This window comes from Plectropomus leopardus, chromosome 21, assembly GCF_026936395.1.
Source record: "Plectropomus leopardus strain MGB_pleo_1.0 chromosome 21, ASM2693639v1, whole genome shotgun sequence".
NCBI lineage: Eukaryota > Metazoa > Chordata > Actinopteri > Perciformes > Serranidae > Plectropomus > Plectropomus leopardus.
The window spans coordinates 11,240,738-11,257,276 of NC_142196.1; the positions used below are offsets into that span (position 1 = coordinate 11,240,738).

Below are 16,539 nucleotides of genomic sequence, written 5' to 3' on the forward strand. Positions count from 1 at the left end.
ACAGAGTTGACGACTGGTCTGCACGCATCACTGTGACCACACGCCGACACACACACACACACACACACACACACACACACACACACACACTGCACATACTGTAATCACATGACCTAAATGTATGCACACTCAACAGATGAAATATTGCCAATACATATAACCTAATGCACATTGCAGTATAAACAACTACAAATGAACAGCTGCTCCAGCACCACAAAAACACACAAATCATCCCATACATAAATAGGGCCATATTTTAACAGTACTCTGCATAATAATATGTGCTCTAAATCTTCTCGTGTGTGAGCTGAAGCAGAGGACGATGCATAACTTGAAACTGTTATCCTTAGTTTAATAATTTTTTCCCAACCTTTTATTCAAACTTTGCTCAGTTGCCTTTAACACCTTTAGGCTTTGCCTGCAATTCTCAGCTCTGCCCAAGGACACTGTCACATCAGCCAATTAATGAACCACTGTGGACTTATGGTGCGAAAACAGAAAGTAGGTGGTCAAAGAGGTCACCACTGTCATAGTTTTCTTTTTCTTGCCGTTGGATGGTCTCTTTTGCCTTTTATTACTCATCCTGCTGATGCTTCAGCTGCTGCTGTTTTGGCATGACAGCGAGCTTAAAGGTGAGAGGGGGAAACTGTCTGCTTCATTAGAAGAGGTCTGGGCTTAATAAATGCTTCAGTCTTACAGGCTGTGTAGGCGGGCAGCTACCAGGCACTTAAACTTGTTTCTTTTAACTTTCTTAATCTGCTCTTATTTAAATACTTTATTAATTGGAGGGCAAACATATTTATTCCCACAATTAACATCTGCATAATGTTGAAGTCAGAGATCAGCTCTTGAGCTCAATTGGATCTTTAAATTTGTGATTGTCTGTCACAAAGCACTTAACTTTCTGATGATTTTTTCTTTGTGGAGACAATCACATTTTCATTTCTTTTTCAAGTGGTACTGTCAAGTGGTTTAAGTACAAGGGATCAAGTGGAATAATTTAGATGGATATGCAATTAGACTAGATACAACAACAGAGAAAAACAAATAGTAATATTTACACATACAAAATATATATATATATATATATATATATATATATATATATATATATATATATATATATATATATATATATATATATATATTAATAATGATAATATGACATTATAAAGAACTGCTATTTTTTTTTAATATATGTTGTATGTGTTCACTGTTGTGCACAGTACACAATATACTCAAGTGCTTTATTTAAAAAAATGAGTTTCTTTATTGTACACAAGTTCACATACAAATAGAAATACAACAGAAAACAAGAACAAAAATACCTGGCCAAAAACTAAAAAGTCAAGATAAAAAATACATTTAAGCTACATTAGCTACATGTTATATTCATATTGTTACAATTATTTAATCATTTAAATGTCTTCATAGTGTTATATGTTCTTAACATCAGATAAGTGCTTTATTTTTTAAAATTCATTAATAAAGTGAGAGTCTGTTTGTTTTCTTACCAATTTTCTTATAAATATGGAACTTTCCAAAAGCATAAAAAAATATGTACGATATACAACATGCCAATTTCAGTCTTATCTTGAATAAAATATAGCATAATATCAAACAGATTCATTTGATTATGTATTTAGTTGGATACATCGATCTACAGCTCCACACATTTCAAGTACATTTAGCCTGCATTTATTACACGCTGGCTGCGACTGACGTCAGCGCGCTCCTTGCGTCCTGACGCTTACTTATGACGTCATCACGCATCGTTTCCAAACAATACTCAGGAAAAAGCCACGTTGACGTTCCAGCCTGAAGTGTAGTCCACAATTTGAGGCAGAATAAAGCAGGAAATTTTGTTTCCCGGAGGCGTCCAGATCATTCTTGCTGCAGACTCCAGGTCCGTGCAGACATGTCATCGCCGCCGAAGGAGAAAGTGGAAACCAAAGGAGGACATCTACCTGCAGGTAAGCTCCGTGTGCTCCTACTGTGTTGTTTTTGAAAAACACGACGGCCTTTGTGTGTTTTTGCAGTGTCTCGAACCAACAAAAAACAGATGATGGTGATGATTAGTACTTATGCAGTCACTACACTTGCAGATGCCAGCGACTGGAAAAGTGTCTCAGCGTTCACGCTGTGCAATTTGCCATATTTCGAATATTCCCCCACTTCCTGGTTGGCGCGAAAACTTGCAACAACAACTAATCCTGGTGATAATGTAGCGAGTGGTAATCGCAATCTAACGTTAAGGTTTTAGTTACAATGTTGCGGTTTTAGTTGCGATGACGTGGAGATCATAGGCAGTGCCTTGGATGTAGGCTGAGTTAAATCATACGTGGACATGAGCAGTGTGGCAGGGCACTGGGCCTCAGCAGCTGTAGGACTGATAGCACACTTAGATAACTAAGATAACACATGCCCCTCGTACCCTACCTGTGATTAGTGCAAGGCCTGCAGTACATACAGCTCAGTCTTTAACAAACATGCAGCTGGTTAGAAGCACTGGAGACCATTTGACATTCAATTTTCTGTAATAAGCACCTCTGCAGTGAAGTCAGAGGTCAAGGACAGCAAAAAGAACAGCTGTTCTGCAGCTGCTGACAATTTAGGGGCTTGCTCAAGGACCCTATGGCAGGATGGCTCCTTGCCATTGCAGCCGTTTTAAACTTAGTGTTTCAGTTAAGGGACAGAACTTACTTTGTTAACCAGTGTGCCACTTAAACATTTGATTATTTCCAAGTAAATCAATATAGAGGTATGCTCTAGTTAATTTTAAAATTTAATTTATATTGCAAGTTAAGTCTTATTCTTGCTTAACCATCCAAATGCAATATGCCCTAAATGTTTTGTTTTACGTCTGGGATCTTTGCATTTTCACAGTTTTTTAATTAGCTATTGATACATTGATCATTTTTTAACCATTTGTCTCAGTTCATCTGGTAATCAGTGTCCATATATGTGCCTCCCGTGTGTGTTACAGTAAAAGCAGGTGGTATGAGGATAGTGCAGAAGCACCCACCGGCTCCTGCTCCAGAACCACCGCAGAAAGACGAGGATGAAGAGGAGTACGTCAGCAGCAGGTACAACAACTACACAGTCATGTAAAGATTACTGAACATGTTTTCAGGGCACGGGCCTGAGGAGTGAGATGGTCCCTGGGCTCAGACTGTAAGAGACTGTCAATTTATGTTGGAAAGTCATTAAATGATTGCAAAGAGTTGTAAAATGACTACAATGAGGCACAAAATGACTGCAAAGAGAGACAGAATGACCGCAAAGGGACAAGAAATGACCACAAAGAGACATGTATTGAACACAAAGAAACACAAAATGACAACAAAGTGACACAAAATGACTATGATGTGACACAAAATTACCAAAAAGTGATAGAGAATGACCACAGAGAGATATAATGGCCGCAAGAGACATGATATGACCACAAAGGAAGACAAAGGAAGACAAAGATACACAAAAAAGGGATAGACACAAATATTTTTAAGCATTGCAACCCCAAATTTGGTGGCCAAAGTACATATCTGATAGCCCAAATGTAAACTTATGTTAAAAAAATATAGATTAAAGACAGTTTAACACAAGTTATCACAGACTCCCTGAACTGTGACACTTAAATTTTTTTTTTTTTATAAACACATGGCATATTCTTTCACAGTCTCTGAGGTCACAGTCTGTCAACACGACAGCGGACATACTCTATTGTTTTCCCTAAAAATGCTACATTTAGACATTAAGTCTCATTGTCAAGAGAGACCTAATAAAACTTGGTGGTTACACAGGGATTTTTTACAGGTGATATTTAGTGGGCACAAAGTAACTTTTTCTGGCCATGGGCCATCAGGCCATAGTTAATGACAAACCCTGCAAAATGACCACCAAGAGACACAAATGACCACAGAGAGATAGAAAATAACCACAAATAGACATAAAATAATCACTAATGGAGACAGAATGACTAGAGTGAGGGGAAACATCTGCAAAAAGACCAAATGTCTGAGGAGACAAAACAGCCACAAGGAGAGACAAAGGGACTGAAAAGAGACACAAAAGGACCCCAAAGTGTTACAAAATGACTACAAAAGTCATGGTTGCGTCATTTATAGTCGTTTTGTGTCTCTTTGAGTGTCTTGCTGTCATGTCAGAGAGGTGGAGGGACCTCGTCATGTCTGTACCCAGAGGCCCATTGTCTCATAATCCATCAATGTGCACAGTAAAGACACACACAAGCAGCTACAGTAAAACTGATTCAATTCTCCCTACAGTTAGATTGAGAAATGGTGACTTGTAAATTGTTAATCACACCCACACACACACAAACACACCCCGCAAATTGTCAACTAAGCAATTTAGCCGCTTCCACGTTTCTATAAGGCTGCACTGTAGGCAATTCTGCTGCAGAGTTGTTGTGTACTGTTGCCAGCTTATTCGGTAAACAACATAATTACTGCATAATTACAGCATTAACTTGAGCAGCCCATTCAGCAGTCGCTATTGTTTGCCATAAGCAGCCTTGGTTTGCATGTTTTACATCACGTTGGCTCTGTTTCTGAGTGACAATAATTGTTGTGTTTCCATATTAGCATGTTTGGTATTTTGAATGCATTGTTCATGCGGAGGTCACCCCGTTCTGTGAGGTGGTGCAAGTTCTTGCCTATTTTCACTGTAATTGTGTATGTCTGCTTACTACACCCACATACATCTACTCAATATTCATGAGTATCAGTACAGGTGGCATATTCACACCACATATCTGTGTGTGTGTGTGTGTGTGTTTGTGTGCGCACGCTAATCAGAGGTGATAAATGAGAACTGACGAGCAGCGCGCAGCAGAGAGCAGGGTTCAAGAACATTGCCAACTGTCAAGAAATGTTGCGTACGTGTACTTTAGACATGAGGCCTCACACACACACACACACACACACACACACACACACACACACACACACACACACACACTGAAATATACCTAGCATTTTCTTCATCCACTGTGAACTTGTTTAAGTGCTTTCCTGTAATTCAGAGCAGGAATAGAATCAAAACCATCTCTGGCAAAAAGTTATTTCCTTTTGCTCTGTGCCAAGTTGAGTGGCAATAATAATAGACATAGCATAAAAATGAAAAGTGAGGTCATGTAGATACCAGATGTACAAAAACAACATGCAAACTTGGCTTTTACTTCTCAGGGGTAAAGGTCTGCTTGAGAAAGTGGTAACACTGCAGACAATAAAAAAAACATCTAAGTTATAGCGGACACTGGTCAGGGTGTGACCACCATTCCAGCCTGGTGAATATGCACTTCCTGATATTGCAGTGTTGCTTCAGAGGAAATGGAGTAATGCTGTACAACTTTGAGAATTAAACTGGGGCTGAAACTTTATGAATTAATCTTCCAATTCATAAATTGTGGAAACAAAAGCCCAATAAAAGTTCCTACAGGGTTTTCCCACACATTTGAGACAGCCTGCCACGTTAAAAAAAATCTGCTGCCATGTATTTTCCTTCTGTTTCTGTGGCTGAACAGCTTATTTGGAGCACTATTAGAAAATATGTACCATTCAGTAATTCTTTGCACTACGTTGTCGGTGCGCAGAGCTTACTCTGGGCTCAGATGGAGCAGCAAAACGCCAGATGCAGTAAAAGTGAAACTTAATTATAACTGCACTGTCTGCATTGCCTCACCTCTGCTGCAGTTTCCTCTCTCATCCATCGATCTCATCAGATCAACTGATCAATTATCTATCTACAACTCCACAAACAGCTGCTGAGGTGAAAAAGATCATTAAAGATCTGCCTGCGCTGCGTTCACAAACCAACAAAAACAGAACAGTTTAGAGAGGGGACACAGTGATACAAAGGGCACAGACAGGCAAAAAAACTAAACTAAAAGTTTACCCCCCCACCACACATACATTCTAATTATGTGGGAAACACTGTCCACGAGCCCAATATGATGTCTTAAAATGCCTTCTTTTGTCCATACAACAAATAAACATTTGATCATTTGTCCAATTTATAATCACCAATGCAGTGCAATTATTCCAAAGAGCGGAAGCTTCACTAATGACTTTTGACCCCCCACTGTTTTTAGGATTATATCATTCCTTTGTTTGCTTGCATTGCAGTCTTACTTAAAGATGATCTGAATGTGTTATGATTCATTGCAGTGGCAGAGGACTCAACTGAATGTCTGCTTTTTAAATTCAGTATAGAATTTTGTGGATTTAAATATCTCTGAGTCTTTTCCCTGACGTGTAAACTGGCTACTTGTCTCACCAGAGACAGAGTTTAATAGTTGAGTATTTATTCTTCCAAATGTTTCCTTTTAGAGCTTGCAGTCAGAGAAGAAGAATCATTACCTGAGCTGCCAAAATAAATTAGACAAACAGTGCATTTTAATCACTGAGGGAAACCATCTCAATCCTTTAGCTTGATAAACTCCTCTTGGCCTCGCTGTGTAAACGCAGGTTTACCTTCCTCCTGCGAAATGTTTATCTTAAACTAAAAAACGACCTGTCAGCCCATCCAAAAAGAGAGGCTGAGTAACTGCACTCCATCAGTAAATGCAGTGGCTGAAACTCTCTCGCTCACACTCTGTCTGTCCCCTCTCCATGTCATGCTGATGGACGTCTAGCAGGTGGCTACTGGGTAAATTTCGCATTAGTCGCAGCCAGTGAAGCGTTGTAGTCAGGGGAACACCTGCCGTACCCAATCTAGCCGAGATGGACAGATGGGGCAAAGAGAGACCGATAGGTGGCCGGAATTATGGCGAGGAGGAGAGGGGAGGATTATAATGGTATGGAAGGCAGGGAATGATATGAAGATATGGAAGAGGAAAAGGTTTTACTCACTGAGAGAGTAATGGGAGAAGGGTGGCTAGATACAGAGGATAAAGGGAGGCATAAGCCAGAGCAAGCTGGTGACCCAGCAGAAGCTCTCTGCCCGCTGACTGTCAGGTAAATGTGTTTTTCAAATGCATCAGGAATAAATCTACAGGGCATTCAGGTGAATTCTTCTTCTGTGTAAAAATATGCTGTTGCAAAGGGAGTTAGAGAAGCAGCTGACATAGAAAAGGAGGTAAACACACAAACATATGGCTGTTTCATCACTTAACATATTGCTTCTTATTCAAGCGAATATGGTTTATGAACTGCTCACACGTCGGCTATTAGCTCTGTGTGTAACAACTAAATGGGAAGGTGATCACGGGCCTCATGTTGGTTGCGCCGTCACCTCTCCTACATATTTTGGTGAGAGGTGGATATGTTTCGGCGCCTCCTAAAAAGAGCAGGCGGTGCTGCATGCACGCTTGACTTAGCTCGATGCACACATGTGCCGAATGTAGGATCTGTTGTTAAATGTGCAGTACGCTGACAGCTCGTGGTGAAAAGTTGAGAGGAGAAAGAGAGCGTGAGAGAGGGTAGGAGGAGGAGTGGATACAGGCAACAGGCATCAGTTTCTATGGCAACCAGCACCTCGCCCACGGCAACAAACTTCCTGCTCTGCTGAAGCAAAGAGAGATGGGTGGGGTAGTGGTGGTGGTGGTGGCGGTGAGGTGTGGCTTTAGAAGGAAAGAAGAAAACATCATACCATTAATTCACATTTCACTGTGAGTTATTAGTTAAAATTAGCATTCTGTATCTTCCTCTCCTTTTTTCTCTCTCCTTCTTTCTCCCTCTCCTCTTTTTTCCTCTCCTCTCCTTTCCCCTCCTCTAACTCTTGCTCTCCTGGCACAAAGAGACTCCTCCCAAGGATTCCTTACAGCTCTTTACTGCCCCCTGCAGGCTCATCCATCTCTCCATACCCTCCTCCCAATCACACCAAGCCACAGCAGAGATCTTTGTCACTTTTCACCCTTCTCTGGGTTTCTTTTTCCACTTTACTATACAGATAGAATAGATGGAAAAACAGGTGTCAGTAGGATATCGTTCGTGCTGTCTTTCTACAACATGTGACCACACAGTCTTTATCTATTTAACAGCCAGTTAGGTGAAAAGTCTACACTCTCATCTCACTATCTATCTGACTTTAAACAAGTTTTTTTGTGCACTTTTGAAGGAGTCAGATGCTTGTTAACCGTCTCTCTGACAGGCTTACACGCCTCACTCCTGTCTGTCTGTCTATCTGTCTCGTCATGTCTTATCCGCCTGCCCTCTGTCTCCCCAGCCTTCATGCCCAATCCTAGTAACATCGAGCAAAGTTTGATGCTAACAGGCTTCAAATGCAATCCATTTCTTTTCTTTCATCCTTGTTTTTTTTCATACCACCCTCCCTTTGCAGTCTGTTTTCAACATTTCAGGATTTAATTTAAGATTGCACAATGGAGATTGACATTCAATACAATAGAGACATGTGTAGATCCAGCGTGTGGTGAATGCCAGCCCACGCTCTCTCAGTATGTGAATATGAGCTTGCTTTTCACCTTAACACTGCCGTGTAGCACCTCACTGTAGCCAGCTGAAATTGGAATTAAAGCAGCCACTGTATATGTGAGTTGCATGTCTCTGTCGCATGGTGTTCAACATAAATACATATTAAGAACAAGTTGTTATAAAGATATTTCACCTGTGAGGCACACTGTTCAATTAAAATTTCTACATTTCTAAAAGCTGGCCATAACAGCTGAGTGCAAATGAGCAAACTTACAGCCAGAAGGGGTTGTTAAAATAAATTAGTAACTCTGGTAGGGGAGCATGGGGTTGGTTGTCACGCTTCATTTGAATGTGTCGAAACTGTATCCTTAATAAAATATCCTTTGAGTGTGTAATGGAAGCCAAAAGTGTCAAGCAGACACTCCCCTCCTTAATTAATTATTCTGTTCAAAAGATATGGAAGTCAAATACATCTTGTGCACATAAAACAACCATTGTGGGATTAGCAGTCACAGACCTAATGTTATTTTAATAGGGAAACAAATCTTTAAAAATGAATTTTAAAAGATTAATTTCGCTGAAAATATTCATCGAAATGCAACAACCTAACGAATCTCCTGCATAGAGAAACCATAAATATGAAAAGTATTCTTACAAGTACATTTTTTTTATCCTTATGGATTAATACATGAAACGACCAACACCAAGAGAATGTGACAGTCATCCCCAACAGGGATTTTTTGATAGCAACAATCATTTTCCAGTCCTGGAAAAAGTTGTGGAAAAAGTTGTGTTCCACATCTTAGTTCTGAAATTATTACAGTAATCTTCCTTTGAGATCCCTCTCTCCTCCATCCTTCTGTCCTTTGTAAGTTTTTTTTCTGTAGCTGTGAATCTAACGTAGTCCTAATATCTTTCTAATGTGCATGTTTCGTTTACCATCATGTACATTTCTTAATTTATTTACCGCATTCATGTATGCCAGCTAGCTGAAATTTTGTTTGAATAGAGTTTGAATCTGATACCTCTAAAAAAAAAAAAGTCCTTATGGATCCTTAAAAAGTCATGAAAAAGTTCTGAAATTTTATCCAGGAAAATGTGGAAATGTGGAAACTCTGGACTAAGCTAACAACTACATGTTGTAGCCTAGCTAAGAAAACAACTTATCCAAACTACGCCTCTCCATTTGTACTTTTTAATTGTTAAAAGCTTAAAAGAGAGACACAGAACAGCTGAATATTTACATTTTGACATGAAAAACTTCTCCTCAATGCCAAGTGTCTTACTCCTGTAAGACTGTCAAAGATGTCTCACCTCAATTTGAGAAAAAAAACAATCAGTTCCAACAACTATTGAGTGAGATATAATGAATGTGGCAACTCACACTGCTCTCCCCTATCCTATAATGCTAGCATGCAATTATTCATTTAACTATTGTGTGTATAATAAGTCCTGATACTTCTGCAATGGCACTCTGCCAGATGTGTTTAAGATAAAAACAATTGAGCCACATAAATATACATAATACATATGTGTTTTCACAGTTTTTTCTTTGCCTGGCACTTGCTATATGCACAATTTATTCTCCATCTGCTCCCCAGATAACCTTAAAAATTTCAGACTCTACTTTCAAGCCAAATGTTTGCAGAAAACCAGCACGACCACCTCGCAGCTAGCGGAGAATTCATTTGAATGAGGAACAGTTGCGCCGTTATTATGACATATTCTAGTTAATTGACTTGCTAATAGAGAACCTTTTAACCCCACATCATGACAAGTGGCTAGTGAGGAAATAATCAGTGAAATTCAACATATACAAGCATTAATTTAATAGCAAGGTGTAAATGCTCATTAAGATAAGCAGCAGAAGGTTGTTCAGTGCCAAGGTGTTGATTGCAGAGACGGAGGTTAGCCAGATGTGTTGAAAATCCGCAACCGTTAATTGTTTGTGATTAAAAAGTTGTGCATGGATCATAAAATAAATAAGAAAGTAGCAGGTGTTTCAGATGTTTTTTTCCCCGAGTGCTTCAATTCTCACTGCTGATGCTGCAGTTTGAGAAACTTCTTTTCAACATATTTATGCTGTTAATGAGGTAAGCCATAAGTCGGACATGCTGCTATAGCTGATGTCTTTGAGTGGAGTTTTGAAGGTGGCTACCACAACTGTACTCTTATGCCGGGGGGGTGACGACGCCGTAAAATTAGACGGCGCTCGTTTGTCATGTCAAGGTCGATACTTACCTCAGGTTCCGCATTCCTCCTCCTCATCTTTTTCTCTGCCTCCATCCCTTCCCTTTCTCTATGTCTGAGTGAGCGCTTGCCTCCCTCTCTCCTCCATCCCTCTCTCCTTTAACAGTCTATTATTATATAGGCATTTCATTCCCCTGTCCTCCCTGCCCTCTTGCCTCATGCCACTCCTCCCCCTCCCCTATCTGCCCTGACCTGCCTTTACCCCCTTGTCCTCCTGCTTCTTTTTCCTCTCCTTTTCTCCTACTTCCCAAATCCTTTCCTTTATCATCATCCTCCTCTTTAACTCTCCTTTCCTCTCATAGCATCAGCTTTCTCCCACCTCCCTCCCTCTCCCCTCTCATGCTTGCCATCCAGAAGCTGTGAGCCCCAGTGTTTGGCCAGGATGAATGAGAGCTATTTAAGCTGCTGGCAGGTCCATCCGGTGTGTGCGTGTGTGTGTCTGTGTGTGTGTGCTGCCAGAGAGAGTAAGACTGTGGGTGTTATGTGTTTTGACAACTCGGGATGTTCAAATTTTTTGCACAGTGTCACTTTTTGGAGGTTTTGAAGCCACCAGATTGGTTAACTTTTGTAAACATTGCAATACAATAAGCTGCTCCGCTGGCCTGCACACAATATGATTAAATTACACCACAGAATAGAGCGCTGGACATACACTCTGCTAACTGAATTGTGCATTGTTTGGAATTTAACAAGTAATTTTCAATTAATCATTCTCTTCTTCTTTTTTTCTCTGTTTTAGTCCACCAAAGCCCCCTACGATTGTGTCTGGAGTGGTGACAAAGGTAAGACACACACACACACGCACACATTCTCTGATATGCACATAAGCAGACCACCAGTAGTGATGAAATAAGCCTGATAAGGTGGTTTATAACTGGGACATGAGCTCTAGAGGGAGAGATGGAGGTTAGTGCTGATATAGAACAAGAGAGAAAAGGGAATAATAAGGGAGAAGAGAAGAAAATGGAGACAACACCAGGGGAGAAAAATGTTATAAAATAAAGAGCATCAGTGATCAAATATATGTAATTAAAGATTGTGGTGTGAGTTTGATTTATGGTTTGTTTCTTAATAACAAATAATAAATGTATGAATCAATGTTATCTGTGCCATTAAATTGAATGGATGTTTTGCTTATTTTAAACCTGCTATGTACAAAAACACTGTGGTTAGTATTTTTAAATGAGCTATGTTAAACTTCCCTTCAGCGCAGTGCTCAGATCATTCGGTGGGCTTTTGCTGGCTCTAGGGCCATTGCACGAACATAAAGAATGTACTTCCGCATTTTCAGTGTGCCTGCCTCCACGGACACAACGAGAATGAGAGAGAGACTATATCTCTCAAACTCAGACCAAACCTCTGATCAAACAGTTAATTTAGGCAGTGCTGATGGATTATAAACCCAGATTCTGTTTTTGCATTGCCTATTTCTCACCTAAAATGTTCTCAGAGACATATTTTGGCGCACTGTTTGGCTGTTATACGAGAATTTGTGAACGAGAAGTGGTTGCCATATTGTTTCCTGTAGTATAATGACAAAGGTTGAAAAGCTGAGATCAAATGATAAAACAAAGTAATTCTGTTCAAATATAAACGAAGATTCTGGTACCGTGTTACCCATTTTGACCTATAATATATTCCAGAAACATATTTTAGTGCAGTGTTTAGCTGTATCGAGATTGTCTTTCACCAGCCAGTCAAAATGGCCATGCTTGTTTAAGGTCACCCACCAGTGGGACCATTTATTAGTCTGGTGTGACACAGTACAGTCTGGTAGTTGTAGGTTTTCTACCTCCTGAGTGAAAGTGAATGCCTTTGCCCTTTCTCTGTTATCGCAGATCGTGTCAAAAACGTGTCGTTTTGCGTCTTTCTGCTGCATAGACAGCCTAGTGTTATGATAACTCCATCTTTCTAGCATTAAACCATGAAACACATCATCAAAAAGTGTCACGATTTCTCATAAACAAGCCTGAAAAAACATGAAAAAAGAGAGAAAGTACTGACACTTCTTTACTTAAAAAGTGTTGTAAAAATATGTAATGTTCACAATCTGAAAATTGCATTTGAATGACTTTTATTTAATTGTTATCCATGTTGCATGTTCCCGTCATTATGTTTAATTTGGTAACACATAATGCAGTATGACCTCTCTGACATGGTCTCAGCAAAGAGTATTGAACATGGTAAGCTCCACAAAGGCCCTTTCATAACAAAAATGTTAGATCACAGTGTGGTACATGGCAGAAGTGTTGCTTTAACTGTGTGGACCTCCTGTATGTGTGTTTGTTTGCGTAAGCTTTCACAGCCTTGACCCGCCACTTTGAAAAGTGGGTTAAAGTCTGTGAAAAGCCGTGTTTGTTTTTGACTGCATGCCTTGGATGTAGTGCTTGTGCATACATATGTGTTTGTGGAAAAAGTGTCCTTGAGTTTCCTGCTGTGTGTGTTTGTGTGTGTGTGTGTGTCAGACCAGGCAGATTGTTTGTGGAAGATTGCAGTGATATCAGCAAGGTGGCAGGCATCCCATTTATCCCCCGATCCTCCTCTAGCCTTCCCATTCGCCCCCTATCACTGCCATCAAACCCAGAGGCTAGCACTGCACAAAGCCTCAGAAAAGCCTTTTAGCAGCTAAGTGAAACACTTCAGCTTGTGTGCACGTGTGTGTGTGTACGTCTGTGTGTGTACGTCTGTGTGTGAAGTTTGTGACCTGCTGGGTCTTTTTTTTTTATATCTAAAAAATAAGACGTTTCCTAGCTCTTTATTTTCTATCTTTCCTTTCTCCTTTTCAAGCTAGAATGGGATTCTCAGGTGGTTTTGTGTTGTGAAAATTATTCAAGGCACCCATGTTACCAAAGGTGGGCATCTAAAGCTAGACAAGCTGAAGTAGAAACTCCAAGGGGACAAAAAAATAGTTCAGGTAATACATGTGTTTGTTCCTCATGTTGGGAGTTGGGTTTTGTTGCTCAGACCACATGTCCTCCTGCTTGCTGGATCAGACCTCCCCAGAAATTCTTATTCTCTACCCCCTAAAACTGGCACTGTCAATTAAAGTCATCATAACTCAGCAAAAGAGTCTGTAATACAATGTCAAAATATTAAGAAATGTGTTTATGATGATGAATTATGATTTTTATATTACACACTGACTGTTACAAACATAAAAATCTAAGATGTAATAACTGAAAAGTACATCCTTGCGGTGCAGCATACTGGGTATATGCATAACTGCATATTGGTTTAGACTGTTTTTTTTCTTTCTTTCTTTCTTTTTTTTATAACAAATTCTCAGAAAAAAAGTATGGAGAGAAATAGTGCATCATGTGTTTATGAGTGTTGTCATAAAGCATTGTGAAAATGTTACCCAAATCGATAATCTTACTTTTTTTTTTTTTTTTTTCCCCACTTTCTATAAATATAACATTTATGTTTGCAAAAATGGATTATAGGGAACCTATGTTCATTTTCAGTATCAGACTTGTATTTTGGTTTTCTACTTGAACATGTTTACATGCTTTAATGCTCAAAAAACACTTTATTTTCCTTATACTGTCTGTGCTGGAACACCTGTTTTCAGCTCAATTTTAGCACCTGGCTCTTCAAGCCCCCTCAGAAACAATTCCCAGTCTGCTCTGATTGGTCAGCACGTAGATGGGGAATGACTGTTACCGAGTATAGTGGCACTTTCTATCAACAAGCTTCTAAAACAATATTGTCATAACCTGTCATGTTCTAGCAGGAATGTTATCCAAATTTGGGGAGAAATTAACACCTTTGCCAACTGAGATTACATGTTTCCCTGACGTTAGCTTGTAGCTACATGTAGCAATGCAATTCAAGATAATGTAAGCATGTGCAGTAGCGTGCCTGGAGCAGATGACCATAAAGAAATCTAGCATGAGCTGATGTCAGCTGGTCTCAAAAGTTCTCAATTTTATCATCTTTCTTTTAAACATTGAGAAGTATTTTGATAAAAGTTTGGTTTTGAAAATAAAAGTCCCAAATATAATCTATGAATGAGTATTTTAGCTGTGTACTAAAATGGTGAAAATGGGGAAAAGAAACAGAAGGTTGGGAATGTGCCTTGCCAATCACTACGGCTTCAATAATACAGTTAATTTGTTGCATTCCCTCCCATACCTCTTCCCTCAGTAGGACAGAGATAGAGGCAAGAGAAGCTTTGAGCATTGGAAGAGAGAAGAAGGGCAATTGGAGGTCAAATCCATCCACATCCCATACAGTTAGCTGAGGAATTGGCTTTAAATGAAAGAAACGCATGCATGCACACACGTGCATGCGCGCGCGCACACACACACACACACACACACACACACACACACACACACACACACACACACACACACACACACAGCAAATGTTTTGTGTCCACCTACACACATACTGTAGAGTTAGTGCACTGCCTCGCTTACAGTACAAAACCAAAGCACACATACAGAGAGGATTAGGGTCAAGCATGGATGGGGTGGGCGAATAAAGTTCAGAAAGAGGTTCAGACAGTGTGTGTGTGTGTGTGTGTGTGTGTGTGTGTGTGTGTGTGTGTGTGTGTGTGTGTGTGTGTGTGTTTTCAGAGCGTTGATTAAATTGGTTATATAAATTTATCCATGTGGACATCCTACGAAATCAGAATATTAGGGAACCATATGTTTGGTTATTACATTTATGATGGAGTAGTAACATCCACATATGGCAACAACTGGACAGCATCAGCAAAAGACCAACATATTTAAATACTATAAATTTTGTATTTAAGATGGAAAAAAAATCAAAGTGTTGTGAAATAGCTATATTTCCCATCGATCTGTTTGAAATAATGTGATGGGTGATGGAATGCTCTCTAATGAAACACAGGTGAGTTAAGACGAGGAACAAAAAGACAGTCTGACACAAACCAGTGAAAAACAGGTGTGAGAGGAGAGAGACAGAATCACTGAGGAAGAAAGAAAAGCTGCTGGCAGGTAAAGATAAAAAAAAAGAAGTAACAAGGGAAGGATCAAGTCATGCTTGTAGAAAGTCTGATTAAAATTCTGCATTCCCCTGTGAATGATCAAATTCCTGCTTGATCCGATTTAGAAGCGAGCGGCTGTTTATGGGCATTTTTCTTGGAATAAGAGATTGAGGTTGGAAAGCGTATGAGCATGGGACAGATGAGTGTGCCATACTCTACCCTTCACTTTGGGGATTTCACCATTGTTATTATGATTAACGAGGGAAAGGATTTAAAAATAGAGCATAAAGTGTGCATACTTTGCCCCAGCATAAAAACACACAAAATATTATAATACATGAATGTTTTCATGCCATAATTTACAAATATCTGTTGCGTTTACCAGAGGTGTGGACTACTGTCACATGACTTGGACTTGAGTCAGACTCGAGTCACAAATTTGACTTAGACTTACAACAACCCATTATTTGTGACTACACTCAGACTGGAGACCTTTTGAGTTGAAAATACTTGATACCTTTCCCCAAGCACAAGTATCTTATTAAAAATGGTGTGCTAGGAATAAATACATTTCCTCTCATTTTCTGATCTTAAAATATGGTATTCATAACTTGTTTTCAATGTGACAAGCCTTCACTTGTGATGCGGTATTGTGTGTATCTTTGTTTTGTGTGTTTTGTGTGTGATTTGCTTTTTTGTGTAGTTTTGCTTTGCACTGTCATATCATGTGCTATTATGTGTTGTTTTTTTAAATTTTTTCCCCTTTTATTCTTGAACAATTTTATATTGTGTTATTGTGCTCTGTCTTTGCTCCGACCTGCCAGGGGACTGCAAATGCAAATTAGCTCTAAGCTATAATCTGGTATGATGCATCAAATGGTACTACTTATGTTTTGAACTTCACGTAGTCCCTCATGAATAAAATAAATAAATAAACCT

The 16,539-nt window shown here is 39.5% G+C and overlaps 1 protein-coding gene across 2 annotated transcripts in view; it reads left to right on the plus strand.

Moving 5' to 3' along the window:
• The first annotated feature begins 1,770 nt into the window (after window positions 1-1,770).
• Window positions 1,771-16,539, plus strand: part of dap (death-associated protein) — a 99,182-nt gene continuing 84,413 nt past the window's right edge. The window contains exons 1-3 of one of the 2 annotated variants that reach the window (XM_088072243.1): window positions 1,771-1,973; window positions 2,987-3,086; window positions 11,380-11,422. In XM_088072243.1, the coding sequence (XP_087928369.1) occupies window positions 1,919-1,973; window positions 2,987-3,086; window positions 11,380-11,422 (198 nt within the window). In that variant the 5' untranslated portion in view covers window positions 1,771-1,918. The remainder of the gene's footprint in view (window positions 1,974-2,986; window positions 3,087-11,379; window positions 11,423-16,539) is intronic. The other variant, XM_088072244.1, reaches the window with a different exon arrangement.